Source organism: Squalius cephalus, assembly GCF_949319135.1.
Source record: "Squalius cephalus genome assembly, chromosome: 10".
In the NCBI taxonomy this organism is placed as follows: domain Eukaryota; kingdom Metazoa; phylum Chordata; class Actinopteri; order Cypriniformes; family Leuciscidae; genus Squalius; species Squalius cephalus.
Genome location: NC_137131.1, coordinates 36,393,114 through 36,418,008, shown reverse-complemented (window position 1 = coordinate 36,418,008; position 24,895 = coordinate 36,393,114). Strand labels below are relative to the sequence as shown.

General features: G+C 38.6%; 1 protein-coding gene across 2 annotated transcripts in view; it reads right to left on the bottom strand.

The window, feature by feature from the left end:
• Positions 1-24,895, bottom strand: part of pcnt (pericentrin) — a 67,202-nt gene that overhangs the window by 24,583 nt on the left and 17,724 nt on the right. For both annotated transcript variants that reach the window (XM_079883760.1, XM_079883761.1), the window contains exons 3-31: positions 24,354-24,548; positions 22,528-22,677; positions 22,008-22,103; positions 19,995-21,917; positions 19,630-19,818; positions 18,958-19,053; positions 18,736-18,879; positions 17,684-17,939; positions 17,500-17,579; positions 17,147-17,381; positions 16,325-16,425; positions 16,123-16,234; positions 15,676-15,922; positions 14,475-14,553; positions 13,990-14,206; positions 13,007-13,206; positions 12,337-12,770; positions 9,981-10,584; positions 9,624-9,866; positions 9,323-9,475; positions 6,942-7,088; positions 4,508-4,668; positions 4,185-4,366; positions 3,402-3,619; positions 2,136-2,298; positions 1,819-2,010; positions 921-1,153; positions 644-763; positions 17-37 (exon numbers count right to left, since the gene is read on the bottom strand). In XM_079883760.1, the coding sequence (XP_079739886.1) occupies positions 17-37; positions 644-763; positions 921-1,153; positions 1,819-2,010; positions 2,136-2,298; positions 3,402-3,619; positions 4,185-4,366; positions 4,508-4,668; positions 6,942-7,088; positions 9,323-9,475; positions 9,624-9,866; positions 9,981-10,584; positions 12,337-12,770; positions 13,007-13,206; positions 13,990-14,206; positions 14,475-14,553; positions 15,676-15,922; positions 16,123-16,234; positions 16,325-16,425; positions 17,147-17,381; positions 17,500-17,579; positions 17,684-17,939; positions 18,736-18,879; positions 18,958-19,053; positions 19,630-19,818; positions 19,995-21,917; positions 22,008-22,103; positions 22,528-22,677; positions 24,354-24,548 (7,191 nt within the window). The remainder of the gene's footprint in view (positions 1-16; positions 38-643; positions 764-920; positions 1,154-1,818; positions 2,011-2,135; positions 2,299-3,401; positions 3,620-4,184; positions 4,367-4,507; positions 4,669-6,941; positions 7,089-9,322; positions 9,476-9,623; positions 9,867-9,980; positions 10,585-12,336; positions 12,771-13,006; positions 13,207-13,989; positions 14,207-14,474; positions 14,554-15,675; positions 15,923-16,122; positions 16,235-16,324; positions 16,426-17,146; positions 17,382-17,499; positions 17,580-17,683; positions 17,940-18,735; positions 18,880-18,957; positions 19,054-19,629; positions 19,819-19,994; positions 21,918-22,007; positions 22,104-22,527; positions 22,678-24,353; positions 24,549-24,895) is intronic.

The window sequence follows — 24,895 nt, the reverse complement described above, 5'->3', positions numbered from 1 at the left end:
CAGCTGGATAACATACCTGAAGAACCAAGTCCTCAATCTACATCATTCAGTTAGGGAGAAAAATAAAGCATCTATATGAAAACATTCAAATCATTCAGAGATGCCAGAGTATCAGAAAGGTTATAGTTTCTGTCACAAAGAGTATGTGAGCAATCTGGTACAGAAGGGTAGTGGGTTTGTAAAATTTTGCCTGTGAAGCATAGAATTTTTTGATGTTCTTTCTTGCTTCAAGATCAGTCTGTAAATCGCACCATCAAGATAAACACAGGCATGTTAAGTCTTTAACAGTTTAAGTTTTTTTTTTTTTTTTTTTATAAAATACTTTCTATTCAAAGAAGCCTGAAAAAAGCATCACTTTCAGTTTCCACAAAAATATTGAGCAGCACAACCTTCGAAAAGAAAGGTTTCTTGAGCATCAGATTAGCGTATTAGTATAATTTCTGAAGGATCATGTGACTGGAGTAATGATGCTGAAAATTGAGCTTTGCCATCCCATCACAGGAATAAATTACATTAAGATATAATAAAACAAAAAAAAAATTTGCTCACATACTCTTGTCACAGATTATCCAATATTCACAAAAAAACGGTGTCAGACTGTTCAGACAATGACACATCTAAAGTTCTAGACATTGCCCCTTACCCTTTGACCCTTGCTGTCCCCTCCTGCGTGTCCTTTAGATGGTTGTCTCAGCTGAGCTTCCAGATTCTTGATTTCCTGCTGAAATTCATCTCTCTCATGCTCCCGTTCCACTGCTTGTTCCTGTACGAGCATAGTAATTTATTTGCCTAAGCTTACGCCAAGTCTGACATGACAAATGAAATAAAGTATAAAATATTCACATTTTTCTCTCAGCACCAGACAAGGTGTGAATAGTTTTGGTGCAAAGAATTTCAGACAAATTGTTGGAAACGCTTACATCTATGAACTGGCGGTTATGTTTGAGCTGTTTCTCCAGAGCATCAATGTGTTGCTGCAGGTCTTCAGTCTGCAGACGGTGCTGTTCCTCCAGCTGATGTCCACGGCTCTCCTGCTCCTCCAGGGCCTGTTCCAGCATCTGCACACGTGACGCCAACCCACCGCAGTCCTTCTCCGCCTGCCGCTGTACCTCCACACACTCCTGCCCCAGACGATCAGCCTCCGCTAGCAGAGCTGAACAGAGCCCAGGAGGACCAATGAATAAAACGTGCAACAACAGATCTCGTCAACAAAACTCACACAAACTGCAAATGCAAATTAAGATGCAAACATGCACAGGAGCTCCGGATCATTTGTGCATTCTCAATGCACAAATAAAAGCACAGCAAACTGGATCAAGAAGAAATTGGCAAAGAAAGATTCATAAGAAAAATTAAAAAGTACTCGGACCTTCAAAACCAAAGGTTTAGAACAAGTTAGACTGCAAAAAAAGATCACAGGATAAGCAAGAGCATTAATAAACCACAAATTAAAAATAAATAAACTGCAAACTTCATCTGAAATGGATGCATTTAGTGTCCAAAAATGTAGTTATTCTTTTCTCAACTCAAACATTTACGTCAGCCGCAGATTATCATCACAAACCTGTCTCTTCCTCTGCGTCGAGGAAGCCTACAGAGCAGAAAGAATTTGTAGGATGAAACTAAACCCTTCCATCATAAGCACACAACCTTAATTTCACTGTGTGCAAAGTAACACGCATATTTAACAGGCCATGACTATTCGGCATGAACCAAATGACAAAACAAATGTTACATAACTGCATGTTATGTAATTCAATCTGGGAATTAAACTAAAGCACGTCATCTTAAACTAAATCACACCCCTTCCTCTCTCACCCTTCTCCGTGTCTCCGAGGCTGGCCGTCAGGGCTTCTCTCTGACGCAGGAGGAGGGCATGATTTTCGTTGAGCTGCTGCAGTTGGATGCGTGTGCTCTCCAGCTCCTCTGCCAGACGCTGCTCCTGCGTCTCCTTCTTCTGAAGCGCCTCCTCCAAAATGGCTTTCTCAGCTATGTAGCCTTCCATCAAACCTAGAGCCACACATGGAAATGCACACAAGAGAGCAAATAAGTTGTGAAAGCGAATGACATTGAAGTAGGGATACACAAATATTAAACATTCATAAACAACAGACCATAAACACGAAAGTCCTGACCTTCGGCCTTGTGCAGCTCCAATTGTAGTTGGCTCTTCAGACTGGCTTCATGATCCAGCTGCTCCAAGAGCTGAGAGTTTTGAAACAGCAAAGATGCTCCGGCCTCACCTCCGTCTCTGAATTGCTCATTTAGTACGGCCTGCAGACCACACATCTGCTCCAACTACAGCAGAAAAAGACAAAGAGAGAAAAGACAGACATATGAGTTAATGGGAAAATAGGTTAAACAGTTCCTAAAAAGAACTTGTTCAAATCCATCATATTATCATATTGAATTATGGTCTGAATCTCAAATACTACCGTTCAAAAGAGGCCAGTTTTTGTTTTTTCAAGGATTGTTTATTTTTTATACAGGAAGGATGCTTTAAATTCATCATAAGTGACAGCAGGGTTGTTACTGTAAACTAAAACTATTAAAAACATTTGTTGTAAATAACTAAACTAAGTTTAGGCACTAAAAATTACTAACTGGAAATAAATCAAAACTAAAAGATAAATTAAACCTAAATAGTGCTATCATTTTTTTTTTTTAAAGAATTACTAAAAATTTCATTAAATCTGAAAATATAAACAAGTAATAGTATATAAAAACTAAAATAACACCATGATAGTAAACACATTTATAATGTTACAAAAGTTTCTATCATCTCAATTTTCTGGGGGGGAAACAAAAACATTAAGCAGAACAACATTATAACAACAAGAAAATGTTACCTGAGCACCAAATCAGCATATAAGAATGATTTCTAAAGGATCATGTGACACTGAAGACTGAAGTAATGGCTGCTGAAAATTCAGCTTTGCCATCACAGGAATACATTTAAATATTAAACATTTTTAATATTAAAGTTGAAAACTGATATTTTAAATTGCAGTAATTTTTCACTATTACTGGTTTTACTGTATTTTTTTAAATCAAATAAAGCAACCTTTGTGAGCATAATATACTTTAAAAAAAACAAACAAACATTTACCAACCCCAAACTTTTGAACGGCAGTGTACTCAAGTATGAAAAGTACATACTAAGCTGGAAGTAAGTTTATTTAAATTAAAGCATGAGGAAATGCCACAAAACTGATGACAAACCATTTAGTGCACATACATGTGCATAAATATAATGGATCACTAACTGTTCCTCCCTAGCATTGCACTTCCACATGCTTGTGGCCACAAATATTAGTTACTCTGTCTACACAATAAACAGTATGCAAATTCAGCAAAAGTCAGAAGTGGGTAGGACAGGGAAGTGTCTCTAAGCATGGCACCTGCTGTGAGGACTCAGATAGCAGCTCCAGTAGTTTATCCACAGCGGTGCGCAGACGTGTACAGGATCCCAGCATGAGTTCCTCTCCCTCTGCCTCCATCTCCCCCTCCGGCCCAGAGAACACACTCTCACACAGCCTCTGAGACAACTCCAACCCCTCGTCCACAGCTGAAGACCACACACTACAATCAGCTTCGCCCTCCGTGCCAATCACCTCTCCTGAAAAAACACAAAAAACAGACCGATAAATTCATTGTTAAAATCTGTTTGAAAGTCAACAACAAATATTAAACGATAATGGAACATTGAGATTATTAGCCAAAGGTTTCCTTCCAAATATTAAGATGGTGCAAAAGAAATGCTAATTTTAGCAACTGTGTGTAAGCATGTAATTTAGTCTCATTTGCCATCATAAAATATTTATACATATTTATATGTATATATTTGAATTAATTTATTTTTAATCATTAATTTGTACATTTTAATGTGTTTGAAAGACAAAAGCCGACCAAAGACTTAGAGATAATTCAATTAAAAATGTATGTGTTCATCAGAAGTTTAGATCTGATTAGATACGCAATGTTCATAAAACACTTCTTAAAGTGAAACACTTTCTGTAAATCCAGTGATCAAATGCTGTGGGTCAGTTTTCAATGATAGGCACATGACTAGTGGCTGGTCTGTGTGTGCGCAATTCCACAAACCTGGAAGACCTTCTGAACTTATGTTTTAATAGTCATTGATCAACACATATTTTTCATCCAGCAAACTCACAGAAACGTACCCGTTTCATGTGAATCACGGCTACTCCTAGCGGTCATTGAGCTGGGTGTTTTGTCTCCAGACTGACCACCTGACACACAAGCTCCTAACTTGCGGCTTATGTGCTCATCCGTTGCCAAAGTGATCCGAAGCATCTCTATGAGCATCCGCTGTAGTTTGTCACGTGCTGTTTGCAGGTCTTGTCTGATACGGACAAAAATACATGTTTAAATGATCAGCTAAAAACATGAAGAAAAAAAATAAATAAATAAAAATAAAAAACAGTATGCAGACTGTAAAATTTTCCCAAAATCCCTCTTTCCACATCTCTGCGGGTCAGCTGACCTTTCCTGTGTGGCCGTGCTGAGGTCTGCTCTGAGCATGGCCAGTAGATTGTCTCCTTCCTGGTTCTCCCGGTCTCTGCGTTGCAGGAGAGTCTCCAGCGTGTCCATCTCTGCCCGTTTGCCCTCTAGCTCCACCTGCAGCCCGCTCACCTCCGATCGCAGCTGAGAAATAGGCAAGAGAGACGCCACAGACAGGAAAACAGTCATCACATAGGCAACAAAGTGTTTGCCTGAGAGGTGTCAACACAACTAACATAAGAGGAAGAGGTTAACGTCTAGAAGCATCATAAAATAAGCTTTCTGCCAAAGTAAATAGATAACTCCTGTCTGTGGATGCTCCCGTAGTTCTACAAAACGAATCCTTCAGGCTCAAACAAGACAAGCTGTTCAAAGCCAAAAAGAGGGAAAAGAGGGGAAAACAGCCACAAAAGCAGATGAGACAATGTAGCACGCATTTAAATAAGGCTCCTGTAAAAACGTGTGGCGTATTTCACCACCAGCATGCAAAGATGTAACCATAACAACCAGCTCTACCCAAAAAAGAATAAAAAATTTGATCTAAAAAAAAAAAAAAAAAAAAAAACTCCCAGCTCTACCAAAGCTTACCTAGGCCCTTTGTTACCATTTCCACCCACCACTTCTTATGTAAAAGATTAATGTTGTGAACCAGCATCCGAAACACCTCCTTAAAATAGTAACTCAACTCAAAGGAAAGACGGATGAATAAAGCCTGGATTCTGTAAAACCTCTCTTTGCAGGGCTCGACAATCAGGACTGCCCGATGGCCCGGGGTCAGCATGAACGTCGCTCGGGACAGTTCACGGAACAGTCACTTGCCCAATCGGGCCTGTGGTGCATCGTAATGAAGGTTTAGCATTTGCACGTGTTTTTGAGCCTTGCTAGTTTTAATATTCAAGCACAAGACGACGCAAAAGAGAAGTTTTGTGTGCGCACACATCCGAAGTGCATGTCCAGAAAGCCGCTTCTCAGACAGCACGCGAATACTGAATTGAGTTCTCCTTCACGGTTACTTGCGCTTGAGTTGACAAATTCACACAAAATCAAAATGCCCATCTTGGCGAGTATCTCGTAAACATAGTCGGTCTTACGTGAACATAAACAAATGAGAAATAAAACTATGTATAACACTATATGGGATCCAGGTCTTAAAGTGACAGAGGCCGAATATACCTGATGCTGTCTGTGTTTTTAATGTTAATCAAACAACACAGCACAAAGAAAAAAAAAAGAAAAAAAAGAAAAAAAAAAATTCACTTACTGGTCTTAACTGAATGCTGTTATTTTACATTTGATTATTTAATTTCTGAACTAGAAGACTACTGTTGGATCTACCCATCTATTATGATTATCTTTGCTCTGATGTATTTATTTGTGCTATTGCTATTATGTGTTCTTATTGTATTACTGACTGTTTACTTGTTTTTAATAATATTTAAAGTTTATATTAGTAAGGCTAGTAGTTTTTGCTGTGATATCAAAATCGAAATTTCACAATTCTCTATTTATAAAAGTCACATGGGTCAAACACCATGAAAACAATAACTGTTGTAATTTATGTATTTATTACTTTTTTGTGGTGGAACCAGTGAAAAATTTGGCAGGGCAAGTTCAAATTTGAACCACTGCCCCAGTAGAAGAAAAAAAAAAAAAAGATTTAGCTTTAAGCCCTGCTTTGATTAAGTCATGTGACCAAGACCCATTGTTGCCGTCCCACCTAATATCAATACTAAAATGTAAAAAATAAAACATTTGTTATTATTAATAATATTACTACTACATACAAATTTAAATGATTCTTCTATTTTATTATAATTCCTACAGTATTTTGATGGAATACACTACACAACTTTTAAAATCGATTTTAACAGATTTTTAAAACACTAAGCATCATACGCTTGCCGAATTTGTAAATGGTTGCAGAGAACAGCTCGGCATAATACACTAAATGACTAAGTATAATACACAACACTACCAGACTTTAAGTCATTGCAATAACATCAAACGTTTGCAGAAACGTGCACCTAGAAGTCAGTCAGATGAAAACAATGAGTGTTCTAAAATCAGCTCAAAATATCTGATATACTCTGACTGGATGGAATCAAAGTCTGTGTGCCCATCATACACTACTTGATTTTCTGTGAAATCTGTCAACTAGCATCAACTTATCCAGACTAAACCAGGGCAAAAATCTGTGCAAAATGTGTGTAGTGTATTCCAGCCTTTATATACAAATTAAAGGAACACTGAAATACTTCAAGTATTATATTCTATTGCTTGTCTTGTCTTTCTTTGCTCAATATTATTTTAATTCTTTAATACTGATACTGACATGGTTAAGTTAATATCAATGCTACACTGAGCTGACTGCTCATTTGCTGTAGCTGTGTGACGAGTTTACTGATTGGGTGTTGTACCTGTGACACTACAGTGTCCAGCTGCTGTAGTTGTGCAGTAAGTTGGCTCATCTTGTCACTGTAGGTGAGTTCAGTTTGCTCATGTTGCTGTCTTAAAGCCCTTTCCAGCTCCTCAAGAGCAACAGCCTTTTTCTGGTCACTCTCCTCCTGAAACACACACATACACGTCATGAGCAACACTGCAGAAAAACAATGACTCGCATTTCACTCTCAGCCTCACACTCTCCCCCTCAAACAAACATAAGCCAAATTATCTGAATGTAATGGATCAAAATTTACCCAGTGATCTCTATAAAGAACAAAAATAAAATGATCATTGACACAAAAAAAGCCCCACACAAACCTCACATCCACATTCAGTCAGCAATCACTCACGTGTCCCTACACTTCCTCCCATCTGTAGGATTAATGCTGTCAGAGGACCTCTCTAATGCTCCAAAAGGGAAAGAGGCCAACTGACAAACCAACCAGTGTAAAATGTCAGAAAGTCCCCGTGCAGAGAGAGATTTGAGCTAGAGAACAACAGCTCTACAAGGTCAAATGCAAAAGTCTGACAGTGTCCGATCCAGAGAAAAGGTTTACTGTGAATGATGGAAGCTATATTGTACAGTACACGGTGGGGATTAGTATTAATTTGAGCTTAGAGTGGACCGTCCCCCAACTCCAGATGTTAACTCCCTCCCCCAATAAGCTCAGCTATTGTTTATAACAGTTTTTGTGAGAGTAGCAAATACACTTTCTCATACTGAACAATACGGTCACAGCAATGACAACAAGAACAAGTTGAAGGAAAATTTTTGAAAAAATATAAAAAGCTATTTTTTTCTTGTCCGAGTCACATTTTATATGATGAATAAATACTGATTTAATAAGTTGGAGTGAGAAGCAGGCTTGTAAGTAAAATGAGCCACTCTTTCTTAGCCCTAATTGTGAGCCAATGTTTACAGTTACTGCCTATTAAAGTTTTTAAGTGTAGAGAAGTAGATTACCGTTTCTAATGAATATTATTTTATTAGTAATTTAGAACCCCAAATTACTAATTTTGCATTTATGACATTTAAAGGCCTCAATTTAACGAAGAATTAATAAGTACCATGTTCCCCTTTTGTTTTATTCCAAGATTGGTTATTAACAATGTGGATTCTGAACTTTCCCTGATTTATGTCTATTTAATACAGGGATATTATGAATGAAACTCACAAAAAAAAAAAAAAAAAAAAAAAGCTAGTTCCAACATTTCTCATTTTCATTTAGTTTAGTAAATAATGAAAACAGAAAATATAATCATCTGACATCTAATTCAAAATATTAATATAAACTAAATAGTATCTCAATGATACTCAAATAACACTTTAATTAAACAGGCTGAGGCACACATTCAAAAGCAAAGTTTCAAATACTCGAGGCATATTTTTTTAAATCAATATACATATTGAATTAAACATATGTACTGAAATTGATTTATGTACTAATATAATACGTCCGAATTAGAGGTCGATCGATAATGGATTTTGCTAATACAATGCGTTTAAAGAGTCATGAAACACATTTTTTATTGTATTTTTATTTTAATAGACACACACACAGGTTGCACATTAATTAAAACAACTATAGTACTCATTACGGTTATTATTAAGGGAAAAGTGGTTATTTTTTAGTTTTTTGGAGCCACTTCATTCTCCCGGTTTAATAAGCAAAGTTTAATCAACAGGAGGTATATGCGTTAAATCGGAGTGGTGATTGGCTGCCGTGGCTGGAGTGTATGGGTCTGTCATCAGTTTCTAAAGCTTTCACCGCATTATACATGAGAATAAACTCTTTTAATCCAATCACTGCGCTGTTTTAAGCATTGGATCGCAGTACAGCAGAGAACTGACATTAATTCACGCCAACAATCTCCGAAACTGGTCATCTTCAAGCCAATGAGAGTTAAATGTGCACTTCCCCATTTTGCTCGAATTTGCCCACTCTCTTCTCGCAAGTGACTCCCTGCCTCCCTGACACGATCTCTGGTGAAGCGTGTACTGACATACGGAAAAAATGTAACACAGTGAAGTTGTGAACAGGGTACTTCCAAAGACTTGATGTTACATAGCCTTAAAAGCATATATTTTTTGATCAGATTTAAGACCTCATTCTAAATTGAATGCCTAGCACAAAAAATACAAATATTTGAGAATTTTTAATGGGCTTAAAATCAGGAGATTCTAATTTAAGACTTATTAACGCTGTGCGGGAACTCTGTTGGTTGTTGTATAGATCATAAAAAAAACTTTACCATTATTTTTGGTGCAAGAAATCATGACCAATAAACATACACTTTATCGGGAAATAGTAGCGTAGGATATGGCTACTCTAAAACTAACACCACCTCCTCTCACCTTTAACTGTGCAATTCTCTGCTGCAGCTGCTCCTCAGACTTGCATTTGAGAAGTTCTGCCTCTTCCAGGAAGTGGAGCCGTTGCCTTGACGCTTCTTCCTCTAATTCCCTACGAAGAGTCTCCAACTCCCTGGCTGACACTACCCTTAACTCCTGAGCAACAAAGAGGAAGAGAGGAGAGTTAAGGTAAGAAGCTCTTATCTTCTTACAGTTCAAAACAAGACCCACCCATGCTAAATCCATGCTAAAGGCTGAACACATCTAAACGAAATGACATACTTGTCTTCCCGAACACACTCACCTGTAGCTGTTGCTGATGTTGAGTGGCCAGCTCATCCAGTTGTTGCTGATGTTGAGTGGCCAGCTTATCCAGTTGTTGCTCATGTTGCTTTTTCTCTGCAGTGGCAATATCAGTGATCTCCAGAAGGGCGGCGCTATGCTGCTTCTCTAAAGCAACTACTTGCTGCTGAAGAGCTTCCAGAGAAGAAAGATGCTCATCATCCAGAGCAGCCCTCTGAGAGGAGACCGCTTCAGACATCTCCGCCTGCATAAGCAAGTTAACACACTTGATGTTGCTCCTGCAAAAACTATACATGGCAAATAAACTAAACTTAAAAATTTGAGCATTTTTGATGTTTCCCTCCTTTACAGTGCTCACCTGATGGGCTTGATGCAATTCTCTTGTCATGGCATTGAACTTATCCATATGGACTTTAGCAAGCTCCCTCCTGTGGTCCTCTCTGATGGTTTGCTCCTCCTTTCTCACTCTCTCAATCTCTCGAGTACAGTGTTCTTGAAGGTCACGCAGTTCTCTATCCTTCTCATCCCGTACTGCCTGAATTTCATTCAAGTATGTGCTCTCCAGTGTATCCATGTTTGCCATCAGCCTCTCCTCAAGCTCCTCCCTCTCCTGTTTGTGTCGTGCCTGAAGCTCCGCCTCTTGAGCTTCAAGCTGTGCCAGGTTGGTCTCCTGAAGGACGGCCTCTAATTTGTCGAGCTCCGACTTGTGTTTATTTGTAAGTTCCATCTCCAAGGTCTCTAAGGCTGTCTTGTGATTGTTCCTCAGGGACTCCAGTTCTTCCAGGTGGTGTATTTTGAGATCCTGACACTCCTTTTCAAGATCCTGTAATTGTGCAGCTCGCTGGTCCAGGAGTGTTTTCTGGGCCTGCAGCTCCACGGCATGCTGTTCTCTCTGTTGACCCAGGGCAGCATCTCTTTGAAGGGTCAACTTCTCTTCCAGTTGTTTCTGCTCTTCTTGGTGCCTACATGTATGACATACAGATAATATTGTTGATCACATTTACTACATCCAGCAATATTCACCATTTGTTGTACATTGTTCTGTTATAATAATAAAAATATTTAATTTTGTTATTTTTATTGCAAAAGAAAAAGTTAGTAGTAAGTTTAGTAAGAGTTACTTAGAGGGGGGTTGTTCTAAAGCTGCACAATTAATCAAAATAAAAAGGATACCACAAAGTGATCAAAAAGCAAAGGCTGCAAATTATTTTAATACGTGCACAGCGTGTATCAGAGTGATGCATGGCACCATGTTTTTACATGCGAGCAGCTCACGATCCAGTGCTTTCAGTGTCTCAGAGCAGCTCGGTTCACAGTAAATCCTGTTCTACACAAAATCCATCTCAAGTTTAGGTTGCTTATAACATGCATTTGGGAATGCAATATGCAGCATCTTCTCATACTTGTAATGAGAAGAGCTTCTCAAAGGAAGAAAGGACCATGTGACTTAATTAAGAGTCAAATATTAGCATTGCAATTTTATTGTACAGTAAAACATAATAGTCATTTTTATTATTTTGTTATTAATAAAACATTTGGCCAAATTGTGCAGCCCTACAAACAAAAGCACAGCAAACCTGGAGATGAATAAGCAAACAAATAAATAAAGGTTTAAATTACAATGCTACAAATAAATATTTACTTATTCTCGATTATTACCCCCCATATCGTGCAGCCCTAGGTCGTAAAAAAAAAACACAATACTAAAGAGTACAGATAATAGTAATAGGTTTAATTTTCAAGCGGCTCTGAGGCCTGTTGCATGAAGCTAGTTTAACAAACTCCGAGTTTCAGAGTAGTTTTGGAGTTGACAAATCCATTTAACTCCAACGAGCTCACAACGCCAGGTTAAACGTTCTGTCTCAACTCGGGTTTAATCCAGAGTTTGAGATTAACTCTGAAGCGTGTGCAGCTGAAAGTGTGTCACATGCAGCGAATAGCCAATCACACAGAACATGGAGAGCATCAGTTTGATTCACTTCTCGTGAGAGCTGCGTAATTTACTTGTCTGCTGAAGATCATTATGAAAAAAATATCAAATTAAAAGCATTTACATGGCAGGAATAAACACTGTTGCTGCAACAAAAGTTTGAGACGGCAACTAAAATAAATTATTTTACTATATCAATACATGTGATTCAAACAAATAGGCCTAATAAATGTATATAGTTTAACAAAGAGCTCAAAGGAATACACGTAAGCTTAATCGGTTTTAAAGCTTTATATATTAAAGCATATATTATATTTATTTTTATTTAAAAGCAAAGTTTAATATTGTCAATTAATTTAATCATATGAATATATTATATGAATTATACATAATTATAATTCATATAATATAAATAATTAGCAGCAAAAGATTAGCAATTTAGTCTCTAAAATATTTTCACTATAAACTGCTTTAATTTGGAGTGAAAGATACAGGAGCAGTGGCTTTATTGCATCTTTACTCTCAGCTGATTGGTCAAGTTTTGGTCTGCAATAACCCAGAATTAAATCTGCTCCGGAGCAGGTAAGCTGTGTAGCGCAAGTTGCCATAGCAATGAAACCCACTAAAAACCAATGCCACCTTCTTGAGCCCGAAAAACCAGAGTTTGCTAAAAACTAATCTTGAACTTACCAGAGTAGAAACTACTTTGTACAACAGGCCACAAGACTGAATTTGCCAAAAGTATTAAAATTGTATGCCGTTTCAGTGTAATGCAGTCTCTGACCTGCAGAGGGCCTCTTGTAGCTTGCTCTCCATATGATCTTGAAGTAGAGCGTTCAGCTCTTTCACCTCTGCTGCCATGGTACTCCTTGCAGTGCACATCTCCCTGTCATGCTGAGCCTGAAGTTTCTGCTTCAACGCCACCACCTGAGGGCTCTCTTCACACTCCAGACTCTTCTGCAGTGCTTGAAGGCTCTGCCTTTCCATATCCAGGAGCTTTTGGACCTCCAGAAGCCTCTGCTCAAACTCCTCTTTCTCTTCCAGGGCAGATCTCTGAAGCTGCTCTCTCTGGGAAGCCAAGTGCTCCTCAGCCTGCAATTGGAGTTGCTCCCTCAGTCGGGCCTGCTCTTCAGTCAACTTCTCACTCGCACTATTCCTCTCTGCCTTCTGTGCCTCCTCAAGGCGCACCCTCAAATCTTCGGCAACATCTTTCTGATGCTTTAAAAGGAAGAGAACACAGCGCTCAATAAAAAACTTATTCATAAAGACACCATTGATAACGATATAACAGCATTGCTAAAGGGTCTATAATAATCCGCATTAGTTTCATCTGTCTACAGCATGACCACTATTTCTACGCCTTATGACAGTGCTTGGTACCAGCCTATGGCTACAATCTTCACCAAAGCCCTTTTGTCTTAAGTATAAAGGCCTGGTCTTATGTGCACTCTTACGGTCTCCTCCATCTGTCTGAGCTGCTCACGATGTTGCTCCTCCACTTTCTCCAGTTCCCCTGAGTGCATTAGGGAGAGCTGAGATAGCTGGGTTTCCAGCTGGGTCACCTTGGCCTGGTGCTGCTGAGTCCTGTCCATCACCTCAGCTTCCACCTGCCTCGCTACGTCTTGTGCAGACTGTAACCGCAACTTGTTTATTTCTTATGAGAAAGAGAGAGAAAAAAATTAAAACATTGTTTTTGAAGTCTCTCGTGCACAATCAAAAATACAGTTAAAAACAGTAATATTGTGAAATATTACAATTTAAATTAATCATTTTCTCCTTTATTATACAAAATGTTAATTGTTCCTGTTCCTGTTCCATTTCTGTGGAAGTTACAATAGTTTTTCTTTAGGGTTCTTTGATAAATAAAATGAAACCAATGCTGTGTTTTGGACTTTCTTTTTTATTTTAAATAAAAATCTTTCTAACATTAAAAATGTCTTTACTGTCATTTTTGATCCTTGCTTAAAAATTAAGCATTAATTTCTTATATATATATATATATATATATATATATATATATATATATATATATATATATACTGTATATATACTGTATATATATATATATATATATATATATATATATATATATATATATATATATATATATATATATATATATATATATATATATATATATACACACACACACACACATATATATACAGACACAGATTTAAAAAAAGAAAAGAAATTAATGCTTTTTTAGCAAGGATATATATTTTAGCATATATATGTATATTTGTACTGACCCCAAACTTTTCAACGCTAGTGTATTTTCTGAAGAAACCGTGAATGGTGTTTCCATGTAAAAGTTGCTTCCACAATGCTAGGGTGTTTTCTTAAGTGTGCAAGTGCGGTTGCTGAGGTGTTCTGAGTGGTTGCCAGGGTTTTCCAAAAGGACAAACACTTTGGAACACACTGAACAAAGCTTCACCTTTGATATGGTTGTCTGAGAGTTTGGCACGGAGCTGCTCAAGTTCATGGGCGTGTTTTGTGTTGAGCTGATCGATGTCTTTGTAGTATCGATCAGTGAGCTCAGTGCGAGCCTGGAGTAGATCTTCTTTATAAACCAGAGTCATTCTGGACCGCAGTTGATCCAATTCCTGCTGGTGTCTCTCCTCTAACTGCACCCGAAGGGAGTCCAGCTCCTCCTGTAAAAAAAAAAAAAAAACACACAGATAAGTACTCACAAAGAACAGGGACTTGCGCACACGAACATTAGTTTGCCCCAACTCATTCTATTACTAATAAATTGGTCAATGGTAGTGAATTAAAATGGAGCAAGTTTCTGTGTTTTGATGAAAGATTAGAAATGATTTTTCTTAAAAATAATGTGAATATGCACAACACAAACAGAAAGTAAATCAAGGTTAATTTGATTTCAAGTTTATAATCACTAAAACTCAATTCACAATTCACCTTGTGTTTCTCCAGTTGTCTTGTGATCTCCGCCATAGCTTCACTCCTGTCATCTTCACTCTTGCCTTCTGAGAGAAAACTACAAAACACAATATATTTTGTCACCCTGTGTTATCTCCTTTCATGTAGTTTCATTATTTTATATGTAAAATGTTGTTGTTGTGAGTGTATGTGCGCACACACATGATTTGTTTTCTTGTTCTGCAAGTATTAATGCATCAAAAGCATTACATCCAATAAGCCTAAATTCAATCTGTTCATCATATAAAGCGACAGTCTCTTAAAAAAATGTGGCCTAAAACGCTCAATTCATATGGATTAGTTTTATGATATCTTTATGACCTTTTTGAAGCCTCAAAGTAGTAGTTGCATAGCTGTTAATGGAGGGATAGAAAGCTCTCAGATTTCATCAAAAAGTTCTTCATTTGTGTTCTGAAGATTAACAAATGTCTAACGGGTTTAGAACGACATGAGGGCGAGTAATTAATGACAATTTTAATTTTTGGGTGAACTGACCCTTTAAATGGCACTTTTCCACCTTTTTCCCCCCTCTTGTGAAATGGCATGTTGGGCCAAAACAAAGACCCAACTTTGGCCTGTATGCCCTAGTTTGGGCACCCCTGCTAATGAATCCCTGGTATTGTATTATTCCCCATTTGTACATTGCTTAGCATGTTTACACTTGATACAGACAACAATCTCAGGTGACCATAGCAGGTGCATCAGGTGTAAATAGTGCCTATAGTTTCCAATTGTATAATAAAATGTAAATGTAAGCTTAAAGGTGCAGTATATAAGAATGACAACTAGTGGTCGAAATAGGTACTGCAGTCCAATTCAAAATATTGAAGATCATCGTTTTTCCCGCCACCTGCTCCTCAGACTCGACACAGCCGGTTTGAGCACATGCAACAGGAGCGAGCGCAATGGACAATGAAAATTGGCAAATTGGCAACGTGCAGTATCACAGACCAAAAGAATAAACATTCCAGCCTGGAAACGCACATTTCAAAGTAAAATAACTGGCTGTAGAAGTGTTTTTCAGAGAAACGAGTATGTGAACTTAGCATGTTTCCTAAATATCTGCAAACATATTATGGTATTTGTATGCTTTAGTAGAGTGAAAGAGTTACATACAGCACCTTTAAGCCAAGATTTCAGATTACAGAATCAATATTAAAATGTAGAAATCCAAGCAAACCTTGCATCTCCAGTCTGGAGAACAGAGTCCTCAAGAGCTTCCTCTACGAGGCGCAGCTGCAGGAGTGCGATTTCTTCCCGATGACTCTCTTCTGTGACCTGAAGTCTATGCTCGAAATATGTGCGGAGGTTTTCCAGCTCTGCCTCATTCAGTTCTTTGATTTCCTGCCTCTGCTGAGTGAATTCTTGTTTCAATCGCTCAATGTCATCAACCCGCGATGAGCGTGCTAACAGCTGCTCTTTCAGCTCTACAGAGACAAAATTACAATTCCTTGTAATTCACGCAAGCACTGAATAGTAGTAACTTGGCTGAAAACACAAACATCAGTTCAGAAGAAAATAAAACTCTTCTATTATAAATAATAAATGAGTAAAACAATACAGCAGCTGAAGCCTATAGTGATATTCAAAAGAGGAAATAGTCTCAAAGAGAAATAGCCCAGCGTGCCTCCGAGCTCCTGTCTGTTGGTTCTCATGCACTCCAGCTGGGACCAGAGGTTTGAGATCTCCTGTTCTGAACTGGCCTTCAGTTCCTCCCTTTCTGACTGCAGACGGTCAACCTTTCACAAACATGTTTGCTTCAGTACAAAACGAAAAGAAAAAATTTGCATTGCAATTATGTTGCAACAAATGCAAGATTTGTTTGGTACCTCTTGCGTCAGCTCTTTTTCTCTCTGTTCCAAGGCTCGGACGTGTTCCTGTTTCTCCTGCAGTGCTGCCTTGTGACATGCAATCAATTCCTCAACTGCACCTGCAGGAGAAAGAATGGGAACTTAGGGCATTCTCAGACCTTCAGAGCAGTTAGGTTTGATCTGAAACAGGGACTCAAATTGTTACAAAGTTGTATTTTCTCATTGGTTCGGTTCACTTCACAAGGCGCAACATTTCAAAGCATGCCATTTATGCAAGTCACATTTTAGTAAAACGGTCTTCTCATTGGTCAGAGTGCACATGTTTACTTTCTGTGGTTCTGCTCTATGTATACAAGCCTTCATTCCCATTCTAACTAATGAAATTGCAGAGTGGAAATCAAGGCTTCTTCATGACAGCATTCTTGCAATGCTCCGGTTTCGAGAAGAGCATTTACTAATTTTAACATGAAGAGGCACTCTATTGTTTTCACTCACAGAATCAGACACTGCTGCTCTTTATGTAATGCATTTCCCATTATGAATTATTATACTGTTGGTTTGCATTGCGTTTTTCACCACAATTGAACCGCTCCAGAGTTTGTTTCGGGCTGATTGAAAACAATCTCGGACCTGTAATAAATTGGACCTCGGATTTCTGTTCTCCTTCCTATATGCCTAAAACCAAACTAAGCAAGAAAATGTGCCAGGTTCTGAAACGAATGCTCCAAGTGAGCCAGGTGTGAAAATACTGTGCAAGTAAACAAAATACCTTAAACTGGTCAAGTAAACAGATCACTGCCAATATGGCTTAGTTTATACAGGGGTTTAAAAGACACTCACGAGCAGCAGCATCTCTGTCAGTCAAGGCCTGGTTGAGCTCTTTCTCCAGATTCTTGATGTCTTGATCTGTGGAACGCTGCAGTTCTTCTAGCCTACACTGCGTCTCAGACAGAGCTGCTTCAGCCTCAGTGAGGGCCTTCTGGGTCTCACTCAGTTTATGATGGGCATCATTTAATCGACTCTGGAGTTCAGTTTTTGCTTCTTCAGCCTCCGATAGCAACTTGGCTTTTAGATCCTGCAGAGAAAATAAAAATAAAATTGCTCTACACATGACTGTTTCACACTTAATTCTAGGCAAGCAACAATATTTCAGTGGGTCAAGATATCAGCCCGCTAAAAGAGAAAAAGTTCACCTCCAGTTTACAGCCCTGCAACTGTTCCACAGAGCTTTTCTCTTCCAAAACTCTCCTCTCCCACTCCTGATTCAGATTATCTACACAGTGAATGAACAAATACACTCACACACATATACTTCACAGTACTAGAGTAACGCTAAAACTAATAAACTTTGAATGAAACTACAGGGCAAACCCTCACCAATCTCTTGTTGGTACAGTCGCTGGTTTCGTTGCTCCTGCTCTCGGTTCTGCTCCCGAACTCTTTCCAGCTCAAACTGTTGGCGCGTCTGAAGCATGGCACTCTCCTGAGCCCATTTCTCTCGTAACATGGTCTGCAGCTCGCTGAGGGCCACCTCCTTATCTTTCTGCATGTTGGTTTGAGAAAGCTCCAACTGGGATGTGTGCAAGTTGGTCAGGCTGAGACGCAAGGCTTCAAGCTCCAGGTTGTGCTTGCTCTGATTACAGAGAGTAAAATCAACCAACATTTTAGCTGATGAGTGGAATTGAGGGAATGAGTATGTTTAGAATAGCACACTGCTGTACTGCTATTAAAAATTCAGTACAAATAGGCAGCTGTTGAATTCCTGTGCTCATGCTGCTGAAGAGCTGTAGGCAACTGGCCAAGAAAAAGGCATTTACAGCTTTTCTTTTTTTACATTTACATGTTTACATGGAAGACTAATTTAAGTAGCTGCATATTGAATTCGATTCCATATACCATTAACAAATACACACCATTGTTCAAAAGGTTGGGGCTGGTAAGATTTTTCAAGTTTTTGAAAAGTCTCTTGTGCTCACCAAGGCTGCATTTGTTTACAATAAAAAAAATACAGTAAAAACAGTGAAATACCTCAACTTAAAATAACTTAATTTTAAAATGTAATTTATTCCTCTGATGGCAAAGTAGAATTTTCAGCAGCCATAACTCTGTCAACTCTTCAGCCATAACAAGTCTTCAGAGTCACATGATCCTACAGAAATCATTCTAATATGCTGATTTGATGCTCAAGAAACATTTCTTATTATCATCAACAAACAGTTCTGCTTAATATTTTTGTGAAAACCATTATTAAAAGTATCTTTACCATGACTTGATCAAATTCATGCACACTTGCTGAATAAAAGTATTTATTTATTAAAAATATCTCTTACTGACCCCAAGCTTTTGAACAAATTGCAGCATGCCAGGCCTTATATTCCAAAACATCCCCCGAAATGTCAAATCAAATGAGATCAAAAACAAAAAGGTACTTGTGTTTGGTGTAGCTCAGCCTGGTGTGCAGCCTCCAGCCCATCTTGAAGATCCCTGACAAGCTCATCTTTAATTCTGGCAATTTCCTCACTCTGTTGGGCTGCCAGCTGCGTCAACTCCCTTTCATGCTCCCGTTCATAGACCTAGTACAGCACAGGTCTCGTATGAATGGGTGATATACACATGGCTAGAATAAATAGGTAAATAGTAAGTTGTTTAACCTGTTTGATCAAGCTGGTCTGTCTTTTCTGCTCATCTTCCAGATGAGCACTTTGCTCAGAAAGTTCCCGCTCAAATCGAACATTCAAGTATTTAACCTGGAGGTAGGGAAAGATAAGAGATCAATGGTTATGGATGTACAGCATTTCATGTAAATGCAGGGGGATCCACCAAAAAAAAAGAAAACAGCCATGGCAAAGGCGTTCGAGTGCGTGAATGGCAGTTGGCTCTCTGCCTTTATAAGCCGCTCCAAACGGCAATCCCTCTGAATCTTTCTTCTTCAGACCGTTGGCTTCACACCATCTGAACAAGCCCTATATAGAAGATCCTTGCCGTAGAACAGCACCTCTTCAGCGGACGGCATTTTGTGAACAGAAAAGTCCTGATCTATTATTCTATCTTTTTTATACATTTTTAAATGCAACACAAAGTGAAACAATTGCAGGTGTTTTTCATTGCAGGTTGATTAAAATAATTACTTACATTTTCATAATTGTTCGTGAAATTTTTTGGTAGTCTGAAGTGTGTGGGGGCAGAATTTTTTTAAAGTTAGGGGGCGTGACCAAAAAGGCTTGAGTGTGCAATTTTCTTGTCTCTTAATGACTTGTGTTTTTTTACCTTTTTTTTTTTTTAAATGGACATTCTCCCCAGTGACTGTCACAACCTTCACTCACCTCTTTCTGGTGTTTCTCTTCCAGGATTCTCTGCTCCTCCTCATGTTGTTTCTGTCTTTCCTCTAGATTCTGTTTGACTGAGATTAGTTCTGTCATTAAGGCACTCTCCTTTTCCATGTATTCCTCTTCTGCCTTCTCTTGTGCTTCCCTTACTTCCTTGAGCTCTGCATCCTTTGATTCAAGTTGGTGCTAAAGATAAAGGTACAAGTTACTAGGAGGATCAAATTCATGTCAAATAAATAATATATTCCAGGTTTTCCACATTTCCGTATACATGTCACACAAATGTATGCATTTGTTATTTTATTATTACTCAACTTTCACATTATATATAAGAGCAAAAAAAGAGCAATTAAGATTCAAACCTCAAAGTTCTTCAATTCTGATTCTAGAACCTTCTCCATGCTCTTTGCTTGGTCCTCCAAAACATCAAGACGTCTTTCCAGGGTAGATTTCTCCTCTTCCATGTTGGTGAGGTTCTCTTTAAGGCACACTAGTTTAGACTCAAGGTCTGTCTTCTCTTCCTCCAAGTCCTGTAACCTTCCAGCTTTCTCCTCTACTTCAGCTTTGAGCTGCTGAAGCTCTCTATCAGCTTGATCCAGCTGTAACGTCCTTTGACCAAGCAGCACTGAAGTAGCTTGGTGTTTTTCCCTTTGTTGCTCCAGCTGAAGTTGAAATTCATCTCTCTGAGCTTGCAAAGAGGAAAACTCACTACTTACAGGGTCATGGACATCCTTTACTAGCTGCTGCTGAAGTTTGAGCTGTAGCACCAATTGAGCCTTTTCTTCCCTTAGCAACTCCTCTGTTGACAAAGGGATTGAGGTCTTATTAGAATCAGAGTTGTGTGGCATTATCCTTTCATTGCCTTGAACCTGCAGGTCACTCAGTATATTCTTGAGGTTGTCTTCATTCATTTTCTGGCTGATAACTTCCTCGTACTGAATTCTTTTCTCACGTTCAATCTCCAGCTCCCACTTAGCTTCCTCAAGTTCCTCCGAAGCTTTGCTCCAACGCTCCCGCGCCTCCTCGACCTCTTCCGCAGAGCGGCGAACCTCTTCTTGAAGAACTTCGAGTTGCCGTTCCCGATCCTCTAACTGCTCTGAAAGGTCTTGGCACTGCTGGATCAAAAGCTCTTTAGCCAAGTCCACAGAGCCTGCACTCTCATTCAGCTCTTCAATGGCTGAGGTTGAGGTTTGCCACTGGGCATCATTGAAGGACATTTCATCAGGTTGGTGCGCATCAATGGCAGAAACTACGGGCAGTCCTGGCTCTGACTTATCACCATCAGATGTGACATTAGGGTAGTCTGAAGCATGAAATATGACCTCACTGTCAAGCTCAAACCTGGACGTCTCAGAGTTCTCAATCAGGCTGCGTTCCTCCAGACTCCCTTCAAGTAATGAACTTTCTTGAAGCCCTTCAGAAGCCAAGTATCGCTCCATCAAAACATCCTGGAAACCCCCTGTAGAGACATCAAAACTATAGCTGTCTCTCACAGCACACTCAATGACTGTCTCCTCACTGTAGTGCTCTTTGGATATTATGTTCCAGGGTACATCTGCACCATTGTCTTTGGAAAAGTTTGGATGAGAATCAGACTGTTGACTTTGGGCCTGGTCCAGAAGCTCCTTGATGCGATTGATCTCGTCAGAGTGCTCCTCCTGCAGGCGCCTAAATGCAGCCTGGTGAGCTTCGGTAAGTTGGGCTACATTCAACTCCCTTTCCTCCTCCAGAGTCTGAAGCCTGAGATCATAATTGGAAATATCAGCTTCATATTTGGAACGCATATGGTGCCCTGTCTCCTCCTCTTCGTGAAGACGATTTTGAAGCTCCTTGACAAGGTTATCTAATCTGGCCATTTCTTGGTTCAGCTCATCTTTCTCTGCTTTATAATGCTGGGCTTCCTGGGCTTGTGTTTCAACAAATGCAGCCAGATGAGTTTCCATCTGGGTCTTCTCATCTTCCAGACTCTGTACCCTCTTCTGAAATGCTTCTATTTGTTCTTGAGCTCGCTGGCTGTTCTTACGCTCTTCCTCTAGCTGAGCTCTAAGGCTTTGCAGTAAAGCTTCAGAGTTTGAGTTAGGACTGTTCTCTGGGAGCAGAGGGCTCACATTGGATAAATCTAAACCACCGTGTTGGTCAAGCCTTAGATCTGATTGATCAGCACTTCTCTGGGTAAAGGCATGTTGAAGCTGAGAGAGGGATTTTTCCATGACACACAATTTCTGTTGTAGGTCTGTGATCTCAGCTTCTTTTTGGGCTAAGAGGCACTGTTGCTCCTTAGTCACCTATAAAACAAAAGAATTGTGTTACTAATACAAATACATATTTTGCTTCATTGACGAGCTTAACTGTTAAAAAGATACAAGTGGCCTGACCTGTTGTGACTCCTCCAACTGTTCATGCAGCTGATTAGGAGCAGTCTGGGTCGGATCCACACACCCTTGACTTTTGCTACGTAGATATTCTTTAGCCTGAAAAGAGTATTACATTTAATTTGTTTAGACTCCTTTACCGTTGCGTTTTATTGTGAAGAACAAAAATTAAATGATTTGTTGCACAATGGGGACAAATAACATATGGGTTTTGTTCATTTAGACATTAATGAGACCAAACAGTCATATTAGACCATCAATATTCAAGAGATTAGATGCATTGTCGGAAAGTCACGGAAAGTCAAAGTCAATGCAAAGTCACTGCTAATTATCTTTTTTTTATGTCAAAGAGAAACTAGCATGTCTCTATTTGTTTTTCAACCCCAAACGTACACATTTTAGGTGTACAAATCTGACAAAATCACTTATAAAAGCACAAAAATTGTATTGGGTGTATTTGAATAATCAATGCAGGAGTGAGATACACTAATGGATGTTTGTTTTTTTTATGCATGAAGTTTACCTGCTGTAGCTGCTGTTGTAGTGCCTGAATCTGACCCGAGAGCTCCTGTGCCTCCAATTGCACCTGGTCTCTGCTCTGTAGCGCCACCTGCAGGTTCTTACTAAGCTGTGATATGATCTCATTCCGTTTCTCAACTGCAGCCTGTAATTGCTGTGTGAAGAATTAAAAAACAGTATTTTTAAAGTTTCTGTAAAAAGTTCCAAAACCATATTATTTCTAAATTGGACTCCACCAAACAATAAGTGACATTTTACAGAATAAGCACAAACACTTTTTGGCACCTAAAAATCTAGGCTTCCTCAGGAAGAGTAAGTAAAAACGTGATTGGAGCAAGTAATCATAACCCTTAAATCCATGAATGCAATGAACACCCGTAATGTGGATATGTTTAACCTCATCCATGAAATCTAATTGGTTCTTTCTTTCCCTCTACACCATCAGAAATGCAAGCAAATCAAATATGGTAAACACTATGCTCCAGAAAGCAGTACTCTGCCTCAGGTTACTAGATGCATTCATAACCATGACCATGAATTAGTCCAGTCAAATGGGCAGATAACCCAGTTTGAAGAGACTCTTTCTAATTTCAATTTCAGGATAATGGCTGTATACCACTGACATCTTCCTTCAGATTTCAAGTGAGCTAATTCAACACAACAATATCTGAGAAAAGAGTGTTATAGTCCTCAAACAGTTGGGATTAGCTTGACAAAAAAACAAAACAAGTGCATGTACTACAAAAAAAATTACATACATAAAACAAATATACTGCCAAATAAACAAATAAATACTACTGATTAAATAAATGCATTTTTATTTTTTGCTAAGGTGTCTATTCAGCTGCTGAACTAATGGATAGGCAAACATACTGCACAGTGTTGTCAAAAATATCGATATAAATAACTGAAACGATTCCAATACAAATTTTTCAGCAGTATCGACAGACCGATACCAGCTGTGCGCTCTCCGACAGGCACATTGACACACAGCCTCATCTCACTCACCTCATTCACTCCGGTTGAATAGTGTTGTTAGAGTGCCTGAATTTTGGTGCGGGGTTGCAGGTATTGCGCAAAATTGTACTTATTCCCACAGGTTTCGCACTCACACCAAAAGCGCTCGCACCACAGATCTATATCATAATATAATGCGTGATTGACTGATGTTAAGAGTGTACGTTCAGATATTTAAAAAGCTGTGCCATTTGAAACTCACTTGGAGAGAAAACTCACTTTAAACTCATTTTACAACGAAAAGCTGATCTGGTGGAATATATATATATATATATATATATATATGCAAGTCAGTTTAGAGAGTACACTAAAAAATGTATTGCAAAGGTGTGTGTAGAGGGTTGTTGTAAGCATTAATCTGTATTTAATTAAATGTAAAATAACACTTATCTTCATTGTAAAAATTACTTTAATTTCTGTAGTATTTCTTACATGAACACTACTGTTAATCACATGAAAAACTTAAAGCCATGTTTATTTAATTTGTCTTTTTATTCTATTGTATTTATTAGCGCTATCATTTGAAATTTGTTTATCAGTTCTACTGACCTTTTTACTTATCTTTTTTGTAAATTTAGTTTAAAGTTTCAAATAAAGCATTATTAACTACCCAAATTATCAAAAAATGTTAAAAAAATACCTACATGGGAGTTTTAACCGTGGTATCGAAACCGTGATCAAATATCTATATAGTATCGTTTTGAAATGTAAAAAATTCCAGTATCGTGACAACACTACCACACGTGCATAAATGCATTGGAAAACATAACTTCAAGTGTATAGGACTGTCTTGTGTGTTCCATAAAGGTTTACCTTTAGTTGTTCTTTGCCAGTATGTGCAACTATACTCATTTCTGCAAGTTCACCCTCTGCCTGATCGGGCGGCTCTGACTCTGCCAGAGACCCAGATGAGGAGCTCTGTTCCTGGGCACTGGTTTCATCGGCCTCTCTGCTGCACTGATGAACATCTGGAACACTGCTTTCGTTGCCGTCAGGTCTGAGTGACGCCTAAATGTTTAGACAAACATGCATATTTTCCACAGTTTGTGTTACCATGACTACATTCCCCCAGCCATGTTATGCTAACTGACCTACTTTTTGTCAGATGGGGAGGGAAAACAATTATACCTTCTATAGACTTGAAAATAGAATGAACAGTGAAAGGCTTTACATTAATATTGTCAAGCAGACTAGGCATTAATTTCAATTAAATGAAAGCATCAACTGACCCATTTCTTAAATTTTCATAATCATTATTTTCCCCCCAATGCCTAGATATATTTTAGAAAATTTTAGTGCCATATTTTCTACAACCTTCTATACATTACAAATATATTCTTTTATTTTTAAGATAA